The sequence below is a fragment of the Prunus avium genome, chromosome 2 (genome assembly GCF_965620075.1).
Source record: "Prunus avium chromosome 2, drPruAviu1.hap1.1, whole genome shotgun sequence".
In the NCBI taxonomy this organism is placed as follows: Eukaryota; Viridiplantae; Streptophyta; class Magnoliopsida; order Rosales; family Rosaceae; genus Prunus; species Prunus avium.
Window position 1 is genome coordinate 6,996,886 of NC_142285.1, and position 19,482 is coordinate 7,016,367.

Genomic DNA, 19,482 nt, shown 5'->3' on the forward strand with positions numbered 1-19,482 from the left:
TAATGTTTCTGGCAGCTAGACGAAGAGTTGGAGATGGTGCATTGATGTTGCACAGGCTTGGCATGAGAGTTTTCTTTGGTGAATCAAGATACTACTAGGCTTGACATGAGAGGCTTGTGGCGTGAGAGCTAAGAGAAAATGAGCATAAAGAAAGGATTAAGGCTTGAGATTTTGGGTGTTTTCGGTAGCTAAACGAAGAGCTTGCGATGTCTGCATTTTCTTACCAAAATGGTAATGATAATGGTTTCAACTTAGCTTGAGAGAATGGGTGTTTCAGATTTGAGATGTAGCTTTTTAAGAGAGAGAGAGAGAGAGAGAGAGAGAGAGAGAGAGATGGAGATAAAGGATGGGTGGCTTGAGTAGATTTCCAACAGCTTGACGAATGCTTGGTCGTGCTTTTTCATGGTTAAAGATGACTTGATGATGTTGAATCGAGATTGTGCAAACTTGGCATGAGAGCTTGGAGTGTGGGAGCTAAAGACCTGTAAGTTTAGCAAATGAGAATGCATGTGCTTCGCTTGGTGTGGATAGGCTTGAGTTTTGGTGTTGAGAACTTGTTGTTTGTGGCTATGGCTTTGGTGATTTAAGAGTTTCAAGAGAAGGATGATGGAAGGAAAAGCTTGAGGCTTGAAGGTTATGGTGTTTATAGCTTGGAAGGGTATGATGAGGAAGGAAAATCTTGGAGTTATGCTTGGTGAGGCTTTATAGGGAAGATGAAGGATTTTAAGGATGAGAAATTAGAAGAAATGATTGTGATAGCTGAGGAATGGCTGGGATGGCTGCTGGAATGCTTGCAGTAGCCAAAGGGAGGAAGGAAGGAAGGTGGTCTGATGGTTGTTGGGGTGCTTGAGCAACCAAGAGATGGAGGTTGATGGCTCAGGAATGACTGTGATGGCTGCTCGAATGCTTGTAGCAGCTGAAGAAAGGGTGAATTCTCATGGTTGCTGAGAGGCTTGCAGTAACTAAGAGGAGTTGGTTTTGCCTGGGCAATGCCTTCCCATTTATAGAAGGTGAAGGCTCTCTTTGGTTTCCAATAGGTAAAAGGAAGTGTTAGAGCTAGTCTATTTCCAACGTGTAAAATGGAGCATTGGGACATTCTTATTTCTAGCACGTAAAGCTATGCATTGGAAAATGACTATTTTCTATGGGTAAAAGGAAGTGTCGGAATTGGCTTGTTTCCAATGGGTAATAGAGATTGCTTGAAGAATATCTCATTTGCTCACCCACATTGGAGAACTCCAAGTAATGGACTTGGACTTTGGTGTTCCCAAGTAGCTAGCCCAAAGTTTCCATTATCTAAGAGCTTCCGTGGGCCTTGTGGACCTCCGTAACCTTCCACACCACAATCCTTCGTGCAAGCCCAGTAAACCACATGACTTGGGTTCATGTGAGTTTGGTAGGTGATTGACATATGAAAAATGTATTATTGGCTTGGCATGGTATGCACACTATTTCTATATTTATTTAATGAATTAATTCCCAAAATACAGCTTCAATTAACGCATGAGCAACATTTTATGTTATATTGGGCTTTAAATGTCTTTGGGCTTCTCGTGACTTTTTAGGCCTCAACAGTGGCAAATACAAGGTTTTAGAGCATCCACAATGGGCTCACTAAACCACCTACTCAGACAAATTTTAGGAAAGAATTGGAAAAATACAACTCCAAACATGCTCCTTATTCACCTCCTAAAATATGGAGACTTCTATGAGTTCCTAAATATGAGGAGAGAGAAAGGACTCCTAGTGACTCCCTAAAATTTAATGCTGCTTTATTTTATGAGTATTTAAAATTTTTAATTAATGCTAACTATTTTATATATTATTTTTTTAATAGAGATTGACCAATTAAAAAAGATTTATAGCGTTTATGACTCTCTAAATTAGAGAGTATGATTGGAGTTAAAATTTTATAGAGAGCTGCTAAAATAGCTTTTATATATTTTTAGCTAAATTTTAACTAAAAAATAGAGAGCATGGTTGTAGATGAGGGGAGGGGGTTGCCGCCGGGGTGGTTGACTAGGTCGGTTGGTTGGGTGGGCGGGGTGCTGTGGTGGCTGTTTACAATTTTGTTTTTTTTTCTTTAATAATTAGTTTTTAGTTTTAAATTTTAGTAAAAGCATTGTAATTTTTCTCTCTCACAATAATATCATCAAAAATAAAAAAGTTAACTACAGTTATACCTATTGACATGTGTCAAAGTTTGAGGAGGATGGTGAGGTTATACCTTGAGTTAAAGTGGTGAGCAAAAATGTTCCCTTGATATGGGATATAATTAAATCATTCTAGAGATTGATGCAAAAGAATGCGTGGCTAGCATTTTGTCGCATGAGGAATGCAGTTGAACAGATGATCTTTTACTCTAAGAAGCAAAATACATGTTAAACTAATTCCGAGTGGTTTTCTGTCAATAGTCCCCAAGGAGCTATAATAAAGTGGCACACACATACCGTGAATACACTTCATCACATCCTAAGATAATTAAAGAAAGATTGTATGCAAAACTCAAACATACAACTTTTGTGGCTCATAAACTTTGCCGAATTGTTTGAACCACATACAAAGAATGCTGGCTAGTTCTTGGTTTTTCTGCTGCGAATTATTAAATGAAATTGAGCAAAGCCCTCTAAACCGCTGCCTAGCTAGGAGCCTGAGGTAGCCATTATGAATACTCAACTATTTTTCTAAGCCAAAGGATTTAAAAAAAAAAAAAAAAAACAGAAAATAGAAGATAGAAGGCAAGATATGGAGATTGGTGATACAAAAGAGAATATTGTAATCGTGGGTGGTGGGATATGCGGCCTTGCCACTGCTCTTGCTCTTCACAGGTTTACTCTTACACCAACTTATTCTTCTCCTCTTTTTCCTAACACTTCGTTGGTTTCATTATCAAAACTAATTTCTGGGTTAATGATAAGGGTTTATATATACTAGATCGTTTTCAATTCTCAAAAGAATCATTCATATATACTAGATCATTTCGATGTATATATTTTATTACAAATGAATTCTGCTTTATTAGAGAAATGGTACAGAAAATGCTCGGTTGAAATGATATAAATAATTTTATTTTACCAGGGAGTTGTTTGCAAATGATGATTGAGTTTTAAGTCCTTTCAACTAGCATGAGTGATGAGGGAGGTGGAGAAACTAGATTAAGTTGTTATTTTATTTTTTTTAAGTGAAGGATTAGATGATTTCGATGTTTATAATTAATGGTGTTAATTTGAGAATTAATTTGTTTGGCAGAAAGGGCATAAGAAGCGTGGTGCTGGAAAGATCAAACACATTGCGAGCTACAGGGGCAGCTATCATCGTGCATCCAAACGGCTGGCGTGCACTTGATCAACTTGGTGTTGCCTCACACCTTAGACAAACTGCTATTCCTATACTCTCGTAAATCTCTCTCTCTCTCTCTCTCTCCCCCTACTAATGTAGTTTTTTTTTTTTTTTTTTTTTACAGTTTGCCTTTCTCATTTTTGTGTACAATCCACATCGTTAATAATTCAATGTCATACTTATACTTTTATAACAGATAAACTGTTCTATATGATTTAATGTGAAATTTTTTATTTTCAGGGGACAATTTCACTCACTCAATAATGACGAGCTTAAAGAAATGCCTGTTGGGTAAGTTCTTAAGATTTTGTTTACTTTTGTTTTTTTTTTTTTAATGTGGGGGGCAAAGTTAGGAAGAGGGAGGCGATTTTCTCACACATTCATGATGCACTGCCAAAGTGCACATGAGACAACTGGTTTGCAAGTTAAGACCCTTTCTCATTGGACTACACCCGTTAACAGCTTTTGTTTACTTTTTTTTTTGGACTTTTTCTATCTTTAGTTTTTACTATTTTCTTGTGTTTACGTTTGAGGAGAGAACAATGAAACTAAACATCAAGCTTGGGCTAAAGAAGAATTATTCCTCCAACATTTCACATATCCACCAAGAAATAAATGATTGGTTAAGTTCGGCATAACTTCTCCAAGCCCATGAGGGCTGTACATCAAGGTGAACCACCATCAGGCTGCAAGATGTAGCAACCCAAGCAAAAAGCCCATCACACCCATCTCCAGACATTGTTGTCTTGGGGTTTGAGAAATGAATTTTTAGAATAGAGGAATCGGGGGTAGTGTGTTCTGAAAATAATATGGTTGGTACTTTGAGGCGATGGTTGTATAAGAGATAAGAAATCTACGGATGAAATTGAGATGAAAGGATTTGATCCGATGGTTGTTGTAAGTTGATAAACTTTATCAGATGAAATAGGGATGTTAGAACATAATGAATTAGACTTATCTTCAGTTACCACCACCATTATTATCTGACAAATGTAGATGAGATATGAATGAAAGACCATAATGAATCAGACATATCTCAAATTATCACCATTATTATCTAACAAATATAGATGGGAAAAAATGTTTTTTTTTTGGTATCAAAGTCGTGTGACACTTGTTTTTACTTTTAGAGTTTATGAAATAAAATGTTGTTTTCGGAATCTTGTCCAATTGTTGAAATGTTCATAAGAAAACTAACACATAATAAGTTTACAAAACAAAAATGTATTTCAACCAAATTACAACATAGAAAAATTTAGATTCCCAAATATAGATAGAGCCGAATGTATATAGAGCTTCTCATTGTGGGAGAGATACTTTTAGAGCCCGAAAAATTTCATCAAAGCTCTACATGGGGCTCCATCCACCGTTTAACACATACTAGGATTGGGGATGCTCTAAAGAAAAAGAAAATGGCTATGGCTTGCTAATTTTGAAACTACTCTTCCCAAAATTGATAATCATTTGGTCTAATGGCATTTAGTTTTCATTGTGTCAAAGTAGATTATGAGTTCAAATTTCATGCGAGAGAACTTAAAGTGTTGTTAAATAAGTATTGGTGACCTTATATATGATGAAAATGTCATCCAATTTGAACAGAAATAAATTGAGCATGACAATGGTTTCCCCCCCAAAAAAAAAAATGATTACATCAATTATGAACTCAATCTTTTACAGGAAAGAAGAATTGAGATGTTTGAAAAGGACTGATCTCGTTGATATTTTGGCAAATAGTTTGCCACGCAACACTCTTCATTTGGGGTGTGAAGTGCTTTCTATTAAGTTGGATCCCATAACTTCTTCTCCTGTTCTTCAACTTCAAGGTGGAAGACTTTTGAACGCTAAGGTACAATACACATATTATACTACATACGTATTCTTCACTTTCTTTTTGACAAATTTGTGAATAATACCGATAAGATTCATGTATTTTTCACACATTATTGATTAAAAGATTATATACATTTAAAAAGTTTAATAAATGATATTAAAATACTAAATAATGGCCTTATTTTTCAACGTATTTCAAAATTCCAAATAATACACGTACATATTTTTTTTCATATTTTTCCTATCCCATATTTTACTAACTATGCTTTGCAATCAAATATCTGGTGGCAGGTTGTGATTGGATGCGACGGAGTGAACTCTTCCATATCAAATATGATGGGGGTGAAGGCTGAGAAAATTTTCACCATCAGTGTGATAAGAGGCTTCACGAGTTATCCAAATGGGCAAGAACTCGGCTCTCAGTTCAGATTAACCAAAAAAGATGATACTCAGGTGGGACAGCTGCCAATGACCCAAAACCTAGTTTATTGGTTCATCACTCGAAAATATACTTGTGAAGGTAATTTTGTCCAGGTCTAATATTATATATTATTTTGTTAAATGTTATACTGTAACTTATACCTAAAACAATACTAAAGGGATCATATTTTAGGCCACACTAACCACATTACTTTGCAAAGACTAATTACATCCGAATTCGATTCTCATTTCCGTACATTACAGTAATTTAGAATATTCCCATGTCAACAAAAAGAAAATGGTTCACTAATGTAGTCTGAAAAACAAAGTCCTTTTTGCGATAAGGTCAACAGGAAAAATAAAATTAGGAGCATCATAATATGTTTGTTTATATTATTATGTGAACTTTTAACATAGGGAAATTTTGATTAATTTTTTCTTTCCCTCTATCCTTCTTCCTCTTTAATTATGAACAGAGTCAATGGCCTCCAAGAGCCAGAAACTGATCCGGAACTTGGCAGTGGACTCAGTGGAGGGCTTCCCTACAAGCATCATAGAGATGGCAAAGAATTGCGAGCTGGATTCTTTGCATCTCACAGAGTACTTGAGATACCATGCACCATGGGACATATTACGAAGACGGTTTCGTGTAGGGACGGTGACCCTAGCAGGAGATGCCATGCATGCAATGGGTCCATTTCTTGCACAAGGAGGTTCAGCTTGTCTGGAAGATGCAGTTGTTCTTGCCCGGTGCTTGGCTCGAACAAGTCACATCCATCGAAACGCAAGAGGAGCTAAAATGCAGGTGGAGGAAGCATTTGATGAATACCTGAAAGAACGTAAGATGCGAATTCTGAGACTGTCTCTGCAGATGTACCTGATTGGGAAAATGCTTGATGCTTCATCACAGTTTGTTAAATTCATATGCATTATCCTCCTGGCCGTCCTTTTCAGTGACTCGCATGCCCATACCCGCTATGACTGTGGTAGCCTCTAAGATATGCATGCATACATGGCTCTGCTTTAAGTTTAACTATTTGTGAATCAATTAATATAAAGATGCTAATTTCCTATTTTATATTTATAGTTATTATATAAATAACTACAAGGAAACTTATATGGATGTAGCATAATATAGTTATTATAGTCATTGAGTACAGTTATGGTGGTCATGTTAATTGATTACTTTTCATGAATTTTTCTTCTTCGAACTAAAAATGTTTTTAAGAAAAACTAGGGTGATTTTTTTTTTTTGGTCGAGTAAGAGCGATAGTTTAAACTAGAGGGAGGGGGAGTTTCTCACACACACAACCAAGATGCCATGGGGTTTCAAACCTGAGACCTCTGGTTTGTAAGTCGATGTCTTTTTCCACTAAGCTAGACCCATTGGCAACGAGGGTGATTTTTTAAAACAACTTTAGAAGGTATTTTTCTTAAGCACCCAAGTAAGACACAGATTAAAGTTCAAAAGACATGGGTGTAATTTAAAAAATATAATATTTTCATTCTTACATTTTTGACAACTACAAGGAAACTTATATGGATGTAGCATAATTTATACTTGACACAACCAAGCTCTTAAAATTTGAAATTGGAATTATAAATTACAAAACTACATTATTTTGTATCCTACAATATTACAAATGCATACAACAAATCCACTACCTATGCTGCTAAAGAAACGGTAATTTTATACATCTTCACTCATTTTTGTAGAAACTGGGATCTATGGAATCTTATTTGCAGGAAGAGAGGAAGTACCTTTATCAGGAAATGGAAGGAGCTTTCCTGAATGCAAGCTTTTTATGATCCAGCTAGCTGGCTGCAACAGATGCTTACTCAAATCAGAAAGGGTTGAAGTTCAATATTATAGGAAAAGAGCATGTGAGCATATTATTGTGAAAGCAAGAGATTTGTCACAATTGCTTTTTCGAAATGTTCGGTGCTCTTTGAGCTTTTGTATAAGCCATAAACAGTAATCCAAAACACTTCTAAAAGAAATTAAGAATTACTGACCATCACTGGTATCTTTTGCTCAGAGGCGCATTGCCTCAAGTGACGCGATGTCCTAATTTCATCCTCAGTAACAATGGCTCCCAACGAAACCTTCTCTTTGTCCAAATTGTGGACTAACCACTGGAGGGTTTTAAAGACCCGGCCGCCTCCATGCTGCAGGATACAGAAATACGAACAGAATGAATCAGACGACAGCCATTGCTTGTTTGTTTGAGGGCGAATTTGAGGTCAGTTAGCAAGAGATAAGATAACAGATGTCCTTTATTGCACGTAATTGTTTCCCACAACACATACAAACCCACTTGATTTGATTTTATTATTTTTTAACTCAACAACAAAAGAAACTTTCATGCCACGAGATTTGAATCGGGACCTCTTTCAACAAGGTGAAGACTAAATGGCACAACACCAAAGGGTCATTGGCAACGCATATGTTGCACTAGATTATTATTTTCTCCATTCTGCATAAGTTAGTGACTCAGAAAAATTAAACATTTAGTAAGACTACAGAGTAAGATGTGTGCCATGACCATAATTGATGATATGACAATGAATTTAGTTCCTGCCAAGAGCGACAATATTATATAATATTATTTTGACAGCAAGAGATGTGTATTCATGAGCTAGCAGGAGCAGATGGCAACAGCCCCAAGAGAAGTTGCTCCTAAAACAAACTAAATAAGCCAAGATGAAATAAGATGGTATGTTCAACTTTCAAGTTTCCAGGGTGTATTAAGGTTAGAACAACAGGCAGGGACCCCTACCTTAATTATTTTTGCCAATTTGCTGTAGAAACTGTGCTTCCCATAAAGCATGATTCCTACTCTCTCAAAGACATAATTACGGTTGTGATGAAATGGCTTCCCAATCGTAATATGCTCCTCATCAACTCGATTCAGTAGAATCATGTATCTAACAAAGATATTGATTTAGAATCAGGAACCATTGAAAAGTAACCAATTCACATGACCACAAAAAGTTTAAGCCCCCCAAATAAAGTTCATGAGTATGAAAAAACTAGCCTACGAAATCTATTGTTATATCCTAAAAGAACAAGGATCCTTGTGTCTTATTGCATTATACTAAGCATAAGTAGAACAAAAATCAGTGTCACATGTGTATAAGAACCTAAACTGTAACCTATCCCCAGCCGCACTAAATCAAAGGTAAAAATTTAAGGAAAATGCAGCACTTACTTCTCAGGCAGTACAATACAACCCGAAGCAATTGAATTAGTAAGCCAATCAACTTGTAATACGAAGGCGTTCACTGCACACCCATACAAAAACTTGGTGGTCTGTAGCTGCAATGGATAAAGAAGTAACATGCGGCTAAGAAACTACATCCCACCAATTATAAAACCTTCTTGTGATTATCACAAAACAATACACATAAAAGGGCAGCCCAGTGCACTGTTACCTCAACTCAAAACCACAACCATAAATCATGCAGAGCAAACCCTTAGCATTGCAATGCACCAAGGCACACCCTCATCACAAAATATAACATGTGATAAGTAAAAGTAAAATATTTGCAAACAGCAGAATTATACAACATTAGATTGCACAAATTGGAAAATTCAAACTTGCAATGCTTTGGTAATATCCCTCATGCTTTCCCATCTTTTGAGGGATCATACAAATTATAAACGATAATTATTACTGTCATAGCATATGACATAAAATAGGTGAGCAAGTTCCAAAGCACTACAAAATACATTGTTGTATTAATATATATGCAGTTGATACAACATATAAAATAATGTAACATGAAATGTTTTGTGCAAACTATTAACCCATCAACCTTACAAAACTTTGTTTCATCTATATTTGCTAAAAATAACTGAAGAAAGCTATATCAGAAACTTGACACCTATATGCCATCTGTGTGCCACCTACAATTTTTTATGCAGTAGAAACTGAAATGCAGACTACAATAAAATATATGAAGTGAACCAATTACTGATTAAGAATCTCTATAAAATAAAGATAAATAGTTGTGGCATGCACATAAATGAGAATAATTAGCAATAATATGTACGTAGAAGAAACGAAAAAATATGAAGTAGGATGGCTCATGAAAGCAGAGCATAGATGGCAGAAGCAATTATCGGTACTTATAAAACACCAGTGACAATCAAATAATTGCATGAAATATATTAAATGTATAAATATTGACAACATTGAAGCACCACAACAAACCAGAAAAGAAAGAGGACAAGATATTAAACAAAAAATTCCAATTAACTCGTTAGTCACCCACCTTGATTAGGGCCATATTCAGATACATCATAACTAAGTTTAAAGTTCAGATTAATAAGAAATAGAAGGAAGAATAATAGGAAGCTGACCTTTTTTGAACATAGAATAATAGGAAGCTGATAGCCATTGGATCTTAAGCTTCTGTCTCCCCTTGAATTTGGAGAAGGAATATCAGAAAGAACAATACCACCATGTTTCCATATTTTTTGTTCAATGTCCTTTTCCTTCTGACTAGAAAATCCTGTAAGAAGGAATTCTATACCTTGAAATAGTAATCTCTTCCCAAACTTATGGTGACAATTTGTAAGACAACTTTTCTCATGACTTTGAAACTTAGAATTCTTCCACCTTTTACTTCCTCGAGCAGTTGAGCCTAAATTTAAAGTTAAAGCAACATAATAAATTATAACAATTTGTAAGGTTCATCAATTTGGAAGGAATGATAGAGAATCAATAGCCAAGGCTTACAATTTTTCGTTGAAGAATCTAGCTTTTGATGGTTCTTGTTCTGCTGAACTGGAATCTCTGCTTCAGAGAAACGAACCCTCTTTTTCAATGAAACATCTCTGTCATGGGAATTCTTGCATTCAAATTGTATATTTTGCAGTTCTTTGTTTTGTTGAAGCTTAGCAACATTTTCTGGTACCAAAGAAATTTTGGTTTGTTTCTCCCAAGTGGAACTGTTCATAAAAGGTTTGGGAGCCTGAAAACCGAGATGCGCCCTATGATTAAAAATAACAGGCTGCCTCCTCTTTTTCGATGCCTGCACTGGGAACCCATACCCTGCAGTCTCATGATAATTCCTCTTCTGATTTTTCATTGTTGCAACTGGATTCCTATTTAGGGTAGTTTCACCCTTTTCCTCATTACCTCTTCCAGCAGTATCCCAGGATACAGGATGACAAGGAAGGGGCTCTTTACAACTCCTTTTATCAAAAGATCTAATGCATCCCATATTCTTATTTAAGGGAACCAGCCTCTGATCACATTCTAGTTCAAGTGACTGATTTTGATAAAGGCTTCTCCGATCCAAAATGGAAACATTGTTTGGGAGAAGCGTACTATATGTCTTGAGTGAAATCAACTGCCTTCGAACTTTGACTGGAGAACACTCCCCGCTAATTGTGGGCATAGCTTGCACATCCTCATGGTGTAGTTCAATAATTAGATTTGAGGATTTATGTGAATTATCCACCCCATGTTTTGGTGTGGGTCTAAAGCATTCTTCAGTATCATTTTCCTTATCCGTCTGATTCTGAGCTATTGTACGACTGGTATTTTCTGAAGAAATACTGCATGGCACAACGGAACAAAGAGGATCAACTAAAGATAGGCTAGACGATTTCACCAAATCTTGAGAAACAAATATCTCCTTATTAGCTTCGTCATGTAAACCAGCACAGGCTATGCTTGACTCTGATGTTCTATATGACTCAATTTCATGCACTTGCACGAAAGAGTTCACGTCTGGAGCAATATCTGCAGATTCTGAGAGAAAGCTTGTCTCACCAGCAAAACACTTCAGGATACTTTTACTATTTTGTTTCAACTGTGGAGAAGCAGAAATTTCCTTTCCAAAGGGATATTTGAAGAGGAACAGAAAGGGACAGATTGAAACTTAATATTTGGGTAAGGGTAGATGGGAAGATTGAAACTCAAATGAGATAAATGAAAAATTAGAGCACATACTTGGCCTGTCCAACCACCTAACCATCGGCTCCTGAATTTGTCTGAAGCTAAATAAGTTATCTGATCTTCTCCCTCTACATAACATAGAAAACAAAATAAAAATAAAAATAAATGAATAAATAAGAAATTAAGAAAACACAAGTATGCCTAATCATAGGCGAGAAGGAGGTGCATGGAAAAGGAAATGTTTACTTACTAGCATTCCCTGAATTCCAAGCATCTGGACGAAAGTTTACTTTGTTTTGAGGCTGATTTGAAGCTATATCCACCATAGCGGCAACTGTCTGGAAGCCAAACTTGCACAATTAAATTCAGAATAAGTCCCAATTGGAATGAGATAAAAATTCCTACATCTAGGCCGTAGTATATCTTTACCATAGTAGATGAAAAAAGTGAAGCCATAGCCTAAACTAACTGAGGGGATAAAGATATTTTTCTATATATTTCCAGTTTGATATAATAAATAAAGGTGAGCATCGAAGAGCAGGGGAGATAAATATGAATTTTACCTGTTTCACAATGATTCCATCTGAAGTTTTCAGAGCTGAAGAATCATATCTGGCCACACTGCAGATATTCGAACCCGGAACAGGCTTGTCACAAAACTCTTCTTTCTCACAATTGACAGATGCGGGACGCAAATCCTCTCTTGATCTGATATCCGTAACCAGATTCTCTACTAGTTCTCTTTGCATAGAGATATCATCAAACTTGACATGTTGAGCCTTGAGCTCCAAAGAATCAGATAGATTTACACACTCGTACTGATTTTCAGAGACAGGAGTCTCTTTGACTTGAGAAATAGCTGAATCAAGAGCACACTCATCAGAAGGAATACTCAGAGATAGTCCTACATCTTCATACACATCAGCCATCGTGAAATCATCCAAGTCTGAAAGAGAATCACTGTTGTCAGTTTCCTCAGCTGGGCTATCTAAGGAATCTTCTAGCCACTCCAACCGTGCTTTCTTTACCCAAAGGGCAGTTTCCAGTACCACTGCAGTTGGCAATACTTCTGAAGCCAGCCCACTCGTCACAGTTTCATGTATAACCAATGCTTCAGATGCTGCAATGGAGAGTTCAACTGCATCAGTGATGTCAGCTACTTTGCGATACTTGGCATTAAGTTTTTCCCCAAAATGGCTTGCTGATATCTTTGTATTGGAGGGACCTTGTGGAACAATATCTTCTACTGGTTTTTGAATGGACTTTAGAGGTAGAGAATTTATCCCACCAACATTCAGGCAGATTTCCGAACAGTTCTTCACTTTGGAAACCACTGAGGTGTCATTTAGTTGTGCAGGCACAACTTTATTGAATTCAAGATGATTTAGAGAAGTATCCAAAGGTTGAGTTGGGCTACATTGTGAAGATCCATTTGAAGAAAGATGAAGATGGAAATGAAGCACCTATACAAGAAAATGGATATGTGTATATGTATTAGTGTGTTATGATAGGAATCATGGAGGCCTACATACCGATTTTAGGCATAGACACAAAAATAATAATTAGGCAAGTTTATTTATTTTCTTTGTTTTTACTAGCCTTTAATAGCTTTTATTATTTCATTGTCATTGTGGGTTTCATTTTAGATTGTCATACAATCATAGTTTTGAACATTCAATTAAGAATAGATAATTAAATTAAATAAAGTTAGTTTTTGTTATTCTATATTATGCTCTCTCCCTCTCTTTTTATATTTAAGTATGCACTTAAAATGAAGTGAAAATACATTAAATCTGGGTAGATACTATAAAGTAAAAATGTCTACATTTAACCCCCTTCAACATTAAGTCTTGTGTCACTCAAATTTGGATGTAGGTTAAAACATCTAACCACACAAAATATTAGTGTCTTGATGTTTATTTTGTTTCTGATATTGCTTACCTACATTAATTGCATATGGATGAAAACTCCGATACAGAGACCACTAATTGTCATTTGGCCTTGTATTAGGCAATTTCATTCACAACTATTGGAAGCAGACCTTGATTCATTTATCACAGTGTTTCATCTTGTGTCGACTAAGATGGAAGATTCAGCAACAGCATCAACAACAATAAATTAATGTGCAAGTTTTAAATCAAAATACTTATATTTATTGAACAAGAAAAACTTAAAATCATGTTTTGGCAAGCATCCTTAAGAGCTTACATTTCCAGGAGATGAAGCAAAACCAGCTGCAGAATTGTCTTCCCCGGATAAGAATAAATGATAACGGTTGCATCTGCCTTCCTCATGCGACAATGTATTAGCATCTTTCTCTTCATTGGTGTTTCCTTGAAAAGATTTCAAATCCTACCCAATGCAATAAAGAAGACACATGAGTAAATAACTTGACCCATTAAATCCATTCCTCTTGGCTTTAGAAGAAGCAGTAAAAAAAAATGTGGTTGGGATAGGTCTAGTTCCAACCTTGGAGCCTAGCTCTAAGTTTGTGCTCTTAAGCTCGTTCATGCACTCCTCCCATTGTTCTTTCTGATGCTGCTGAAGCCAACCAGGAAGCCAAGCTAAATCCTGTAATTAACAGAAAATTAAACATCACCATTGACTAACATAGTAATCGGGGAAGAATATATAACTCATTAATATTATGATCATACATAATAACATTTAACATTTCTGTTATGCTATTTAGAATTTGTCATTTAACATTTTGTATATAAAAGAAACTTCACTAGACATTGCCACCTCAGGCCAACATGTCCTTTTTCAAATATAGAGCAAGGGCAAGTCTTAGTGGCATGGATTAACTTGTGAATGAAACCACACACTCAAGCGATCAAACGAATCTCCGTTTTTAGTCTTCAGTTGTAATATACTTCTACTAACATCTTCATATACATAACGAAAGAAAAAACATCCAAAGAAAGGCTTTAAGTACAAAATCTACACTCACAACAGCTTAAACAACACCCTTTTCACCCCATAAACCACAAACACGAGAAAACACTATAAGACCACTCATACATCAAATAGCATAAATAATGAAGTAAAATTTATGCACATTCTGGGTTCTGACCTTGTACAACAAATTTCGTATCGATTAAGCCAAATACTTATCTCATTCGTTCTACAATAAAGCATCAAACTTTACCCAAGTCATTTGATTACGGGAAAACCCAAGGAAGAGAAACGAATCAGGTTATAAATATAAGATTTTCTATTACATAGCATTCGAAATCCCTAATCGCTCCACACAAGCAAGCAACCTTAAATCAACTAATCGACTTTGAATCTCCCCTTTCCCACTCTATCTCTTTAAAAAATAATCTAGAAAACAATAAAAAGAACTAGTTCACTAATTTCTTCAAATTTCTCGGCAACCCAACAGATTGCGAAGGATATAATATTAGCAAAGTGGTAAATAGAATGGAAGAGAGGTTGAATGAGGGCACCTCGGAGAACTGAGGAGGACGAAACCCTAAGGTTTCGATGGGATGAGACATAATAGTTGATCTGCCTTGTGCCTTGTGTTCCCGCGCCCGCGCTACCCCTTGACCATTCTTTTTTGCAAGGAGAGGATCCTTGGCGCCAAGACAACACTGCTTTGGAGGTTTGGAGTATTGAATTTCAATGTTTTTTATTTTAAGGGAAAAATGTAACTTTTTGGTCCTTGTAGTTTGCCCGATTTCTATTTTAATTCCTATGATTTTAATTGTTCTAATTTGATCCATTATCCATTTAACTTGGTACCCATTGCAATTTAAGGACACGCCTAAATTTTCGTTAAATAACTTGATTAGAGTAAGCATGTGCCTCTCTTGTGGAGCGATATCTCTTTCTACTCACGTTTCCTCTCTTCCCATTTCTGGTGTGTTTACTAATTAGGAATTTGAATTCTCATTAGGAATTGAATTCCACATAGGGAGGATTCCTGCGTTTACTTCACATCAAGGAATTGAAAAGTAAGTGGGGCCCACACAAAATAAGGAATTGAATTCTTGATTTTGGAGGAATTCAATTCCTTTGTGGGAGGTGGTTTTCTAATTCCTAGAGAATGAACCCATAGGAATTCAATTTTTTTTTTTACCCATTATATTCTCACACAATATTCAAAATTTCAAATTTGTCATCTCCTTTAACCTAACAATGAGGACATTTGAGTATTAGTACCACTTCTACCCCAATTCTATGTGGTTTAGTAAACAACTTCAATAGGAATATGGGATCTAACTCCCCTCAATCCATATGGTTTAATAAACAACTTCAATAGGAATCCGGAATCTAATTCTCCTCAATCAAATTCCTCAATTCAATTCATCCTTAATTCAATTCCCCCTAATCCAATTACGGATTAGTAAACATGTCATTCATGTTATGCTCGAATTTGGGGATTATGGCTCCTCAACAATTTTGATTCCTCAATTGATATTTTTCATTCAATTTGTAGAGAGTTCAGAGTGAAAATTTTGTTAGACTCAAGAAAAATAGAATTATTGCTCACTCTTAATAAAGAACCACGATGGCTAAGAGGAAATTGTGATGGGCTTTTCTTATAAACTTTGTTAGTTTGTCAGGGTTAATTACATTTTTGGTCACTGGAGTTTGGCTCAAAATCAAATTTGGTCACTGTGATTTCAATTTTCCCGATTCGTTACTGTATTTGCAGTAGTTAACAAATTCAGTCCAAAGGCTCGATTCCTTTAGTTTGTTTAATTAAAAAATATTTAATATTAAGTAAATAATAATTAACATTAACATCAATATAAAATTTAATATTTCAACAACAACATTCCTACCTCATCCCCTTTTCCGCCATCAGCCCCTCTTACCCACCATCCCTTCTCCATGCGCCCACCACCACCTAACCTCTTTGGCCTCCAACCCATGTTTAACATCAGAAAGGAGTCTCCTATTCCATAACCACTTCCCAGACCACATATATTATTAACTTTTTTTTTGTTATTCACTTCCAAATACAGGGGCACTACAAAAAAAGAAAGCAATAGTTACATTTTTATAGCAACAAAATACTTTTGGTGACATTTGAATGGGTGGTCAATGACTTGCAAGATGGGATGCTCAAATGTCCTTGCAAGAAGTGTTATAATCGGTTTGGCATGAACTAAATCTTGTTTGGGCACACTTATTATATGAAGGGATGGATCCACGTTATGAAGATCAAGTCTGGGTTTTTCATGGTGAACATTTACCTGACCCTGACTTCATGGAGGATGTAGAAGAACAACAATTGTGTGAACCCACAGTTGAAATCCACAATATCTTGTATGATGTTTTTGGGAGTGATAGCTCTGCGAATGATCACCATGTTGATACAAAGGGTCAAACTACTAATGTGCGAGCTGAGTATGCAGAAAAGTTTTACAACTTACTCAATGATGCAAACACACACTTATACCCTGGTTCAACAAAGATGAAGAAGTTAGAGTTTCTTGTTAAACTGTACCAAGCCAAATGCTTGTCAGGTTCGACTGATAAAGGAATGGATATCATGTTAAAGTTGGTGAAAAGTATTCTTCCAAATGGGGAGACATTATCGGACAACTTCTACGATGTAAAGCAGTTAATTAAGGATCTTGGTTTGACATACCAAAAAATTGATGCGTGTCCGAATGATTGTATGCTATACTAGAAAGAGTCTATACTTGATGATTCTTGTAAACATTGGGGGCAAAGTAGGTACCAAAAACAAGATGTGGAGGAGAATGATGATTCCAGAAAAGTCCCGGCTAAAGTGCTTAGATACTTTCCACTAACACCTCAATTGCAGCGCTTATATTTGTCAAGGTATACAGCCAATCACATGTCATGGCATGCAAAGGAAAGGACAAATGATGTGATACTTCGACACCAAACAAATTCTCCTGCATCGAAACATTTGGATAAAGAAGACGACCCTCTTTTTCCAAATGAGTAGTGTAATGTTCGTTTGGGGTTAGCCAACGACGGTTTTATTTGGCCACATGAGCTCATAGCACTTGGCTTGTCATGATCACAGTGTACAATCTCCCTCCTTGGATGTGCATGAAACAACCATACATGATATTATATATCACTCATAATTCCAGGACCTACGGCTCTCGAAAATGATATTCTCATGTATGGTTGTTTCACCTTGCTGAAGAAGCCTCAATTGGAGGTCCAGTCCACTATGGATGGATGTATCCGTACAAATCCATTCTTTCCCTTATGTTTATTGAACAATAATGCTTTATTTTTATACACGTGCATATTTGTGTTATCATAAAATTTTTTTTTGCTACAATAAAATAGGTTTTTGGGAACTTTGAAAAAATACGTGCGTAATAAAAATCATCCTGAAGGATCAATTACATTAGGATATATTGCGGAAGACACTATATCATTTTGCACCATGTACCTATAAGATGTCGAATCAAGACGCAATCGACCGAACCGAAATGCTGATCACGGAGCTCGAAATGTCCTTGGTGGATTTTTAGTCTTTCTAAATTCTAGTCATCACATTGGTCTTAAGGGTTTGTTAGTTCATATGGATGAGGCCGAGTGGGAGAGTTTCTCAAGATATGTCTCATCCAATTGTCCTGAAGTGCAACCATTTGAAAGGTTTGCATTAGTTGGATATTAATAAGATTAATTTATATAATATTCTAGTTATTATGCTTATAACCTACATATTTCTTCAAAAATCACAACCTTGCTGGGAGAGCAAATAGAGGAAGAAGGACATTGTGGGAGGCTGATCGAGAATCAGTGAAAAATTTCCCAAGTTGGTTTAACAAACATGTAAGAAAACATGATTTTAGCAGTATGTCATACGCATGCCTTTATTGACTTTTGAATTAAAACAACTACTGTTCTTTCTTTGGATATATGAGTAGGTGAAGAACATGCAAGTACATGCAGCTGGTTCTGTCCATGAAGACTTGTGTACATTGGCTTCAGGTCCTAGTCGTTGGTGTAAGAAGTATAAGAGATATGTTATCAACGGTTATCGGTTTCGAGTGAAGAAATTTGATAAAAAGAATAAGACTCAAAATAGTGGGGTATTTGTTACATCCGAGGTTACAAGTTATGCAAGTAATCCAATTGATGGTAGGGTTGACTACTATGAGGTTCTTACTGACATTATTGAGCTTAACGAAGATAGTATTGTTCGATTGCGATTGGCCAAACACTAGTGGTCATAATAATGGGGTCAAAGCGGATATATATGGCTTTCAATTGGTTAATTTCAATCATCTCCAGGCCTCTGGGGATACACTCATACTAGCATCCCAAGCACAACAAGTTTATTATGTGCAAGATCCTAAGGAACAAGATTGGCATGTTGCAAGAAAAACCAAGCCCCGGGATTTGTTTGACATGAATAATACTAGCCACATTGATCCTTGCGAACCCCAAAATCTGGACGATGCATTGATTGAAGATGAATAAATAGAAGTAAGAACCGATGTTCGTGGAATCACTGTAAACAGATTGTTGCCACTACAAGTCCCTGCTTATAGTGAAGGAGGAACTGATGAGGAACCAAATTCAGATGATGAATCAGGTTGACATGCGAGTCTATGAATTCATACGTATAGGGCAGGTGTCCTTGTTTTGTTCTCTTTTGGCCTCCTTTGCATAGGTGTTGCCTTTATCTATTGGATTTTTGTCTTGTATGCAGTAGCCTTTGGCATTTATAGTAATGAATTTCAGATGAAAGAAAACGAAAACTTCTTATTCCTAAAGTTGTTTATGTATTGAAAGTTTGAAAGCAATCATGTATACTTAAACTTTGGCATTTATGTTAATGACATAAAGACATAGTACACATACAATAAACATTAATAACGTGCACATAGAAGAGAAAATTACACAGTTTATACATAATTTTAAGGGAATACTACTCCCCATCATCAGTTCCACTGATTCATACTCACTAGTAGAACCATATTCAAGAGTCTTCATACACCTGTGTTGACTCGTAAGTGGTTTTATC

At 36.1% G+C, this 19,482-nt stretch overlaps 2 protein-coding genes across 2 annotated transcripts; one reads left to right on the forward strand and one right to left on the reverse strand.

Annotated features, from left to right (window-relative positions):
- Window positions 1-2,504: 2,504 nt before the first annotated feature.
- Window positions 2,505-6,667, forward strand: LOC110773064 (monooxygenase 1-like). Its single transcript, XM_088249267.1, has 7 exons — window positions 2,505-2,686; window positions 2,736-2,828; window positions 3,250-3,396; window positions 3,580-3,630; window positions 5,017-5,185; window positions 5,461-5,689; window positions 6,066-6,667. The coding sequence occupies exons 2-7, from the start codon at window positions 2,746-2,748 to the stop codon at window positions 6,584-6,586; spliced, it is 1,200 nt and encodes a 399-aa protein (XP_088105393.1). The 5' UTR covers window positions 2,505-2,686; window positions 2,736-2,745; the 3' UTR covers window positions 6,587-6,667.
- Window positions 6,282-15,103, reverse strand: LOC110773063 (uncharacterized). Its single transcript, XM_021977560.2, has 13 exons — window positions 14,954-15,103; window positions 13,971-14,072; window positions 13,710-13,853; window positions 12,065-12,964; window positions 11,752-11,851; window positions 11,556-11,629; window positions 10,335-11,436; window positions 9,956-10,239; window positions 8,802-8,908; window positions 8,370-8,517; window positions 7,606-7,758; window positions 7,351-7,411; window positions 6,282-6,418 (listed from the first exon to the last, which is right to left on the reverse strand). Exons 1-13 carry the CDS (start codon window positions 15,002-15,004, stop codon window positions 6,384-6,386), a joined length of 3,261 nt encoding a protein of 1,086 aa, XP_021833252.2. The 5' UTR covers window positions 15,005-15,103; the 3' UTR covers window positions 6,282-6,383.
- Window positions 15,104-19,482: the final 4,379 nt, after the last annotated feature.